Source organism: Coenobita brevimanus, chromosome 92, assembly GCF_032717465.1.
Source record: "Coenobita brevimanus isolate Jiangsu-jjx chromosome 92, ASM3271746v2, whole genome shotgun sequence".
Classification (NCBI taxonomy): domain Eukaryota; kingdom Metazoa; phylum Arthropoda; class Malacostraca; order Decapoda; family Coenobitidae; genus Coenobita; species Coenobita brevimanus.
The window spans coordinates 8,772,711-8,782,246 of NC_137045.1; the positions used below are offsets into that span (position 1 = coordinate 8,772,711).

The 9,536-nt window shown below is 42.9% G+C and overlaps 1 protein-coding gene across 1 annotated transcript in view; it reads right to left on the reverse strand.

Moving 5' to 3' along the window:
- The window catches only part of LOC145412070 (S1 RNA-binding domain-containing protein 1-like), a 74,402-nt gene extending 67,066 nt beyond the window's left edge, over window positions 1–7,336 (reverse strand). Inside the window, exons 1-2 of the mRNA XM_080281988.1 lie at window positions 7,206–7,336; window positions 4,469–4,858 (exon numbers count right to left, since the gene is read on the reverse strand). Coding sequence (XP_080138114.1) covers window positions 4,469–4,843 — 375 coding nt within the window. The 5' untranslated portion in view covers window positions 4,844–4,858; window positions 7,206–7,336. The remainder of the gene's footprint in view (window positions 1–4,468; window positions 4,859–7,205) is intronic.
- Between the last annotated feature and the right edge of the window lie 2,200 nt (window positions 7,337–9,536).

Below are 9,536 nucleotides of genomic sequence, written 5' to 3' on the forward strand. Positions count from 1 at the left end.
TGTTGTGCACTGTCACTTGAAATAACTTATAAAACTATTTTCCATTGTTCACGTATATTTACATTCATTACTTTCACTTGCTGTTTACACATTATTTACAATTCCACTTGCACTGTTTTACTCAATAGAAAGATCATAGTCACTCTTTTATCAATTGTCAGCCCTTTACCTCTTTCCACACGAGGTTTAGTAGGGGTAAAGGTCACAGAGCCATTTGCATGGGGGTGAAAAAAAGGCCTTGAAGTCAGCAAGATGAAACGTACGTCCTCTCACTTCGGAAGATGAGAGTACACTGATAACGCAGGGGCAGCCTAGAGGCCTGCTTTAGGGGTTATTCAGAGTTACCAATATTACTTCTTGAAACAGCTAAGTCTAGCACTGATATGATTGGCAGGAAATCTAGACAATACATTATAAATCTGGTAGTTCCAGGTGAATGTAAATATTCTCCCTTCCCTCCTTACATGTATATTTATTACGAAAATAGATTAGAGGCCTACTTAGGAGATATATAATCAGAGCTACCAATGTTAAATCTTGAAACAGCTTTGTGTAGCACTGATATGATTGGCAGGAAATCTAGACAATACATTATAAATTAGGTAGTTCCAGGTGAATGTAAATATCATTTAGGCTTCTCCCTTCTCTCCTTACATGTATATTTATTACGAAAATAGATTATACGGCATATTTCAAGGGGAAAAAACAGCGAAAATTAGCGAACGAGTGCACGTGAGGTGTTGTCAGGTGATAATTAGCCAATTCCAGGTGTATGGCACTCTCACTTACCTGATTTCTTACTTGTATATATTATTTGGTATAAGAATACGACATAGGGCTTATTTCAATGGATGAAATCAGTGAAAAATTCCAGGGAAGATTTACTTAGCGTAGCATGGCCGGGCAGGCGAGAGCATAGGGTAATGGAGGGGGGGTAGGGAGGGGAGTCAAGAACGGGGAGAAATGGCTAAATTGTCAACAATGGATGGGAGTACAGATGAGATTAGGAGTGCTGACTAGTGTTGGACATTGTCAGTACTGATAGATGATACAAGCCCCCACTGGAAAGCCCGGGTGAATTCAAAATAACACAGAATCACAAAAGCGACGCCCCGCGGTATGATCCCTTGCTCCCAAGCGTCACGAAAGTGACGCCCCGCGGTTAAGGGGTTAAATGGAATGCCAAGTTCCCGACACTTGGCCCTGGCATCGGAGACACAGTGCTTTGTTAACCAGTCTGCCATAATGTTCCCGGTCATCCAACCATTTGCAGACTTGTACCAGTACAAGCCACTTGCGTCCAAGTTCGCGAAGTTTTTTGTAGCACCTTGGGTGTGAAGCTGTGTGTACAACAACTGGCCTCACCTTGTGGCTCCCAGACTGGTTTACAGCAAACAATACCGTCATCTTACACTTCTGGAGCTTACGACCAGAGGCTTGTTTCTGTTTTTTAGTGATGTAAGTTGATTTGGGCATGACCTTGTAGTATAACAACATTTCGTCGACATTGTAGATCTGGTCCTTGGCGTACTGTCCTTCTTCAAGAAGCACTCTAAATATCGCAGGATAGTCACTCGTGACCAGCTTCTCGGCAGAGGCATGTTCACCAGACACTTTGACGAGACGGAGTTCCTTGCGCTTCAGAAAACGGTCCAGCCATCCAACCAATGCCTTGAAAGGTTTGTTCACATTTAACTTGCAAGATGCTGCCTTGTAAAAGAGCTGGGCTTGGTTCCAAATAAATCTGCCATTCAGTGGTACACCTTCCTTCTCCTTCCTCATTGTGAAGGTGGCAAGATATCATTCCATTAGTATCATCGCACAATTTCTCACTTGCAAACGGCAGTCTAGGTCAGAGGCACCATATGACTTCATTACAGCCCTTATGGCATCACGGTTCCTCCACACTGTCCTCACTGTTGATTCAGCCAATCCCAGGGCTTTCCCGATGGCGGTGTTTCCTTGTCCCTCCTCCTTCATCTTGATAATCTCTAATTTGGTTGCGTGTGTCAGACATTTTTTAATTCTTGGGGCTGCAACCATGGTGCGGCGAAGTACAGGCCAGGATGGAGCAGCAAAAAAAACGCCACACGTTGTACATGACAAGTTAGCTGTAGAGAGCGGATCCGCACTGTGCATGAGTCGGGACTTATGGCGGGCCCGCCGCCTTGTACCCCAAGCTGCGCAGTAGAATGTCTGGGAATTTCTGCACATCAACACGACGACATATGATGATGTACGCATTGTGTGAGGGGGGGGGGCGTACTTATAGAAAATGGCGTGTTTGTGCCACTCCTTGCCTCTACCTCACGTTCTGTGAGGTAAACTCGCACATTCAAGGTTTTTGGTTATGATTTTTGGTCACTTGCGCACAATGTGATTCGCGCACTGTGATGATGCGCACTTTGCGAGCCTACTGTATATATATATATATATATTATATATATGTTACATATATCACCTGTATGTATATATAAATACTGTATACTATATATATATATATATATATATATATACTGTACTGGCAGTATTGGCAGAAAATCAGCCAATACCGATTCCGATACTGATACTCTAAAAATGAGCCGATACCACCAATACAGATACCAATACATCGGTACATCTCTAATTAACCCACCGCGTCCCACTGACGTATACATACGTCTGAACATTTCGTCACTGTCAGTCCCGTTGATGTGTATAAATGCACCGCAATTGCAAGGTCTGTCATTTGCGTATTTTTCAAATTTCATGAGTGATTTTTGGTACATATACACGGGACACCTTCCTCTACATGATGCCAGGCAGGGACAATGCCTTACCCTGCATGACCTCCCACCCCCACGCCACTGTCTCGGCAACTCACCTGTTACCAGTGACCTGGCCAGTAAAGACATGTCGTGCCACGGTACGAAATTCAAGGCCAGAGTGATGCCCCAATCGATGACAATGTGGAGGACAAAGTTTATGTAGCATTGGAGGAAGAAACAGTCAGAAATGATGATCAGGTAATGTTGCCAAAAAAGGTCAGGTATGTTGATGTGTTTGGTGATTGAAACAATGCTTATATTGCCTATATTTCTGTGTGAAAACCAATATACTCTCGTACTACATATAAATTCGTACCAAATAAATAAATAAATACCGTTTATGAGTGGTGTGGAACAGTTACCCTCCCACAGAACTCGTTTTCTTTGGAGCCAGCCTGATAGAAAACCCAGTAAGATAAGGGATACTGCTACCCATATTCAGTATTTTAAACCTCAGGTGAGTGATTTCTCTATGAATTTTCAATGTTTCTCACCAAAAGCGGAGGTTTGAGCCAAAAAAATTTTTTTCCAATATTGGTTGCGATTGGGGGGGGGAGTCAGTAGTGGACAATCGGTCGGGACGGGGCGAGTTAATGTGGTTATAAAAAATACATTAGGTCGACGGGACTTTTTTATTTACCGTACCTTATGAGAGGAGAAGAGCAGACACGTCACCGGAGATGAGGTAGAGAGGAAGAACACAAGGCAGGCTGAGGAGGATGGTGTGGGTAGGAGTGGGCTGAGAGGGGGAGGTGGGAGGGAGGTAAGGGGGTCCTGACTGGTTGGGTGGCAGGGAGAGCGAGAAAGGCGAAGCGTGATTGGCAGGTGATGACATCCAGTACTGTGAGGCTATGCGATTCACACCGCGTCACAGCCTGCCTGGTTCAAGTACCATGTTATGCTAACAGTGCCCACATTAGAATGCTTATTTCCTTCCGAAAAATCGTGCCGCGTTACAGCAATACCACACTACAGCAAACCGCGTTAGGGGAGGAACGACTGTAGTATATAAAGAATATACTTACTATCAAAACACTCCTACTTTAGTTTCCAGGGTCGCTCTTATACTGAAAGTGCCACTAATTTACAGACATCCAACATAACTCAAGCTGGACTCACTTGAGCCATGAGATTAATTCAATAATTTTCGGCTCAGCAATTCTCTCTCTCCATGAATGGAAAATCATCCTTGTTTACAGCTGAGTTTTCACACCTGAACCACCAACAGTTTGATTTTGCATTAAGAAATCTAAGCATGGATACAATGAGTAAGAAACAAAAAAAAGACAATTAGGTGGGTGTCCAACTGTCTACGAGCATATACATACAGCAGCTAGTGATAGGCCATGTTACAATTCCTGGGAAAAAAACAAAAACCTCTAGAATCTAAATGGTTATGATCCAGAGTCTAGATCATAACCATTTTGAATCTGGGGAACTGAACTGTATTACAAATTGAGAATACACTAAACATTATTTTTCTGACCTTTCTACTGTACTGTACTTCATAACTGTATGTATTGAAAGTATTGTACTGGTTAGTAAAAAATTCATCACTTCACCATCACTGCCTATAGACATCAACTGCTCTACTAGCTTGTCCTGATGATAATTTGAGAAACTTTAAAGGAAATACTGTATTAATAAATGTCATTACAAACCCTCTTCCTGTACTTCAAGGTCCCAGCACCTCCAACCTCGCCCCGGGCTGTCTTCTGAACCTTGGCCTCTCGAACTACTTGCACCTCACTTTCCTTCCTCTTTACTCCCCGCTGCTGTGCAGGTTGTGCTACTTGCTGCCTCTGCTGTGCTTGCTGAGCCTGCCGTTGCTGAGCTCTCTGTTGTTGCTGCTGCTTCTGCTGTTGCTGCCGCTGCTGCTGTCGCTGAAGCTTTTGTTGCGCCACTTGCTGCTGCTGTTCCTGCTGTTGCTGGTGGAACTGCTGCACAGGTCGCCTTTGACGCTGAGGCCGTTGTCTTGGTCGTGCCTGTTGCTGCTGCTGTACATCCTGCTGCTGCCGTTGCTGTTCACTTCCCATGGCATGCGTCTGAGTCTGTTATCAACAAAGCAGTTCAGTTACTTTTAATTCCAATAAAGAACTCTCCTACCAAAGTGAACAGTAAGCTAAAACCATAACAAAATTTTAACTAGCCAAGTGAACTTTTCTATACTGTATATGCAAATAACTGATGACAAACTAAGTATTATTTACAAAATCAAAACATCACATAGTATCATCATCATCATCATCTGGACCTCCATTTCCACCCTAGGGCAGGGTGAGGAGTAGCAATGTCCAGACAGCCCAAATCTGCCCAATCCAATGGGCCATGCTTCGATTCACTCATCACATAGTATACCATATACAAATTGGTTCACATCAATAGGTTTATATTCACTCTTTAGTGAGTGTATGCATTATACTTCCCAGATATATGAACTTCCTCATACAATTCTCAGTTCTACTGGTACAGAGGTCCCCAACTTTTATAACAGTTCCATTTGCGAAAGGAGTACAGTACAGCAGACCTTCATTTTGCAAAGTCAATGTGTAAAGAAAAATTACTGTGCAAATGAATTGCACAAATCATTACACAAGAACCATTGTTTTTTAGCTAACATGTCTAGGAAAATTAAAAATTTGTCCTAAAGTCCTCCTTTTGACCCTCTTGAAAAATGCACTCTCAACTAAACATATGGTAGGCTATGCAAGAAAATAAAGGGATGATCATTAAGCAAAATAGCGAATGAACATGAATGTAATGGTAAAAATGACCAATAAACAGAAATTTAACTCACCAGTAAGATGAATTTTAACTCATCTCTTACTACTAAAGAGCTAAGGCTAGACCTCTTGGCCTTCAGATCTAGTCCCCAAATTCATCAGAGGTTGGTACTGTATTCTTAATGTCAGTATGAGTCGCCATGCAAAACTGATCAGGGTTAAGACTCATACTGCCATGTAAAATTGTAAAATGTGCTTTGTGCAAACGGCACCCATGCAAAATTGGGGTCGTCTGTATTCTGAAAATTACATAATCTGCAATCTACTCTTGGAATTACCAATAAACACCAAAAAAAGGTGCAAAAACATTTAGGATACTCCAATATTGTACTATCCTGTATGGACAGTTACTGGATAAAAATACTGTATAGTCTATCTATCTATCTATTGCCAGACGCCTCAATCCCGTTTGGGGTGGCCACAAACAAATCGCTTCCAAGTCGCCCTGTCCCCCGCCATTTCACTGCCCTGCTCCCAACTCACACCCCTCTCTCACATATACCTCTCCACCACATCCCTCTATCTCATCCTCGGTCTCCCCCTCCCTCTTCCCCCCTCCACCTCACTCACATACACTCTCTTCATCAGTCTTTCACCCTCCATCCTCTCCACATGGCCAAACCACCTCAGTATGTTCCTCATAACGCTTCCTATCACATCCACATCCAAACCACAGCGCTCCTTTATATCCTCATTCGTCAGCCTGTCTCTCCATGTGACTCCAGAGGCTCCTCTTAAATAACTCATTTCCACTGCTCTCACTCTTGACTTGTGTCCTTCCAACACCGTCCAAGCTTCACTTCCGTACGTTAGAGTTGGTATCACAATACTGTCATGTAGTAACTTTTTCACTTCCATGCTCACTTCCCTGTTTCTTATCAATGCTTTCAAAGAACCAGCAACCTTTCTTCCCTGCTGTACCCTTTCAAGCACTTCACCCTCCAAACTTCCATCCTTACTCATCACACTACCCAAGTACTTAAACGTACTCACATTTTCCAATTCCTCACCATATAGTAATATGTAAAAATGAATTCTATGCTCAGATCATACAGGAAGCCAATATTAACTTGTACTGGACTATAATTAAAACATACAGCACAGGGTCCAGAAACTTTTCAACATAATTAAATTTCACTGATGCCAGACTGTTGCTTTTAACTGGCTGTCTCCTCCAAATCAGTCTCAGACAGTAAGGCTATATTGCAACGTCTATCTATCTACCTATCTATAGCCAGATGCCATTATCCCATAAGGGGTGGCCATTTGACTTTGGGTTAGATATTTTACAGGGAGGGACACTAACTCTCCACTAACCCATTTGCTTGACACACAGTGAATATGTATGGGTTGGTTACATGGTTACCACCCAGCGATGTAAATGGTTTCCTGGCTTACAAGAAACCAGTCAATGTAACGCCACCTGAAAAGAAAAACAATAAAAAAGTGATTGGAAAGATAGGTAAAATAAGAAGAAAGGAGGGCAGACACAGAAAAAGAATAATAAATGTGAAGGAAGAACTAGGCAGCAGTACATCAAGTGAGTGGATGATGGTCACCACTATGCACATTTTCCATCATCTGATATTCTACATTCAGCTATGGGGAAACTTACCTGTACAATCTGGCCATTGGCATCATAGACAACCTCCAGTTCAATGCTGACATTCCCGTCCAGTGGCTGCTCTCCTGGTACTTCACCCAAAATTTCTATTGAATCATCCAGTATCTCTATGTGCCCTTCTAAAGCTGCAACATCAATATGGTAAAGAATAAAACTTGTCAGCTGCTGTTTATTGTTGTTATTGGACCCAAGTCTGTCTGGCCAAGCAGACCCACTGACCAAAGGTAAGTACTGTAAGTGCTTTTATGGTGCCATCTTACCTTTACAGTACAGTAAAAAACATACACTGTGCAAGGAACTAGCACGGCCTTGTGGTGGACAGCATCTTGCCCTTGCCAGGATCAGACCAAGGTCCTTCCCCACAGGCAGCAAAGTGCAGGGAAATATGAGGAGGCTTGGCTTCCACATAGGCCCAGCAGTTCCACCAAGGATTCACAGCGGCACCATATGTAGGCTCCTTGTCATCGCCACTATAGTTGCGGCACACAACTCTGAGGTTGTCATTATCATACCCTGGCAACCTACCATTCAAAAGTGCGTCCGATTTTGTATCATATTATACACAAATCATAATATTATGCACGAATATATTATAAACGAATATTGTTATACACAAATATATTATGTACGAATCACTTGCGTCTCATTTTATGCACAAAATGGGACGCACTTTTGAATGATAGGTTGCCAGGGTATGATAATGAAAACCTCAGAGTCGTGTGCCGTGACTATAGTCATGTTTGAGTATTAAAACAAAATTATCTTACAGTTTTCAGTACGATGACTTTTTTTTCTATCCTTCTATCTATCTATCTATTGCCAGACGCCTCAATCCCGTTTGCGGTGGCCACAAACAAATCGCCTCCAAGTCGCCCTGTCCCCCGCCATTTTACTGCCCTGCTCCCAACTCACACCCCCCTCTCTCATATACCTCTCCACCACATCCCTTCATCTCATCCTTGGCCTCCCCCTCCCTCTTCCCCCCTCCACCTCACTCACATACACTCTCTTCGTCAGTCTTTCACCCTCCATCCTCTCCACATGGCCAAACCACCTCAGTATGTTCCTCATAACGCTTCCTATCACATCCACATCCACACCACAGCGCTCCTTTATACCCTCATTCGTCAGCCTGTCTCTCCATGTGACTCCAAAGGCTCCTCTTAAATAACTCATTTCCACTGCTCTCACTCTTGACTTGTGTCCTTCCAACACCGTCCAAGCATCAATTCCATACGTTAGAGTTGGTATCACAATACTGTCATGTAGTAACTTTTTCACTTCCATGCTCACTTCCCTGTTTCTTATCACTGCTTTCAAAGAACCAGCAACCTTGCTTCCCTGCTGTACCCTTTCAAGCATTTCACCCTCCAAACCTCCATCCTTACTCATCACACTACCCAAGTACTTAAACGTACTCACATTTTCCAATTCCTCACCATCCAACCTCTCTGTACATTCACTGACTTCACCTTTCTCAAAGACCATCACTTTACTCTTCTCTACATTCACCTTTAGATTCTGTTTCTTACACACTCTCCCAAACTCATCCACCAAGCCTTGCAGCTCCCCTTCGTCTTCACTCAACAACACAGTATCATCTGCAAACAACAGTACAGGAAGTTTCCAAACACTATCCTCTCTCACCAGGGCCACTCCAACATCCACTACCCTACCTTGTACCTCTTTTATTACCCCATCCATGTACAGATTGAACAACCATGGAGACATGACACATCCCTGTTTCAACCCAACTTTCAATGAGAAAAATTCACTTAGTTCACCATACACACGCACTGCAGCCTTCGCACCATCATACATACTCTTCACAGCATTCAACAACTTCCCATCTACCCCATATATTCTTAGCACTTTCCACAATCCTTGTCTATCCACCCTGTCATATGCTTTCTCCAAATCCATGAAAGCTGCATACAACTTCTTTCCCTTCTCTAGAAACTTTTCCACTAAAGATCTAAGAATGAATATCTGATCTACACAACCTCTTCCCTTCCTAAAGCCTCCCTGTTCTTCTCAAACTAATTTCTCTGTTCTTTCTCTGTCAATAAGTATCTTACCATACACTTTTCCTATTATACTAAGAAGACAAATGCCTCTATGATTACCACACACTTCTTTTTTCCCCTTTTCCTTTGTTCAAGGGAATAATTATACCTGACTTCCAATCCTCCGGGACTCTACCTTCCTCCCAGGCCAATCTGTACATCTTCCACATCCATTCTACTACTATCTCTCCCCCATGCTTCAGCATTTCACCACACACTCCATCAATTCCTGGGGCTTTCCCCAATTTAACTTTCT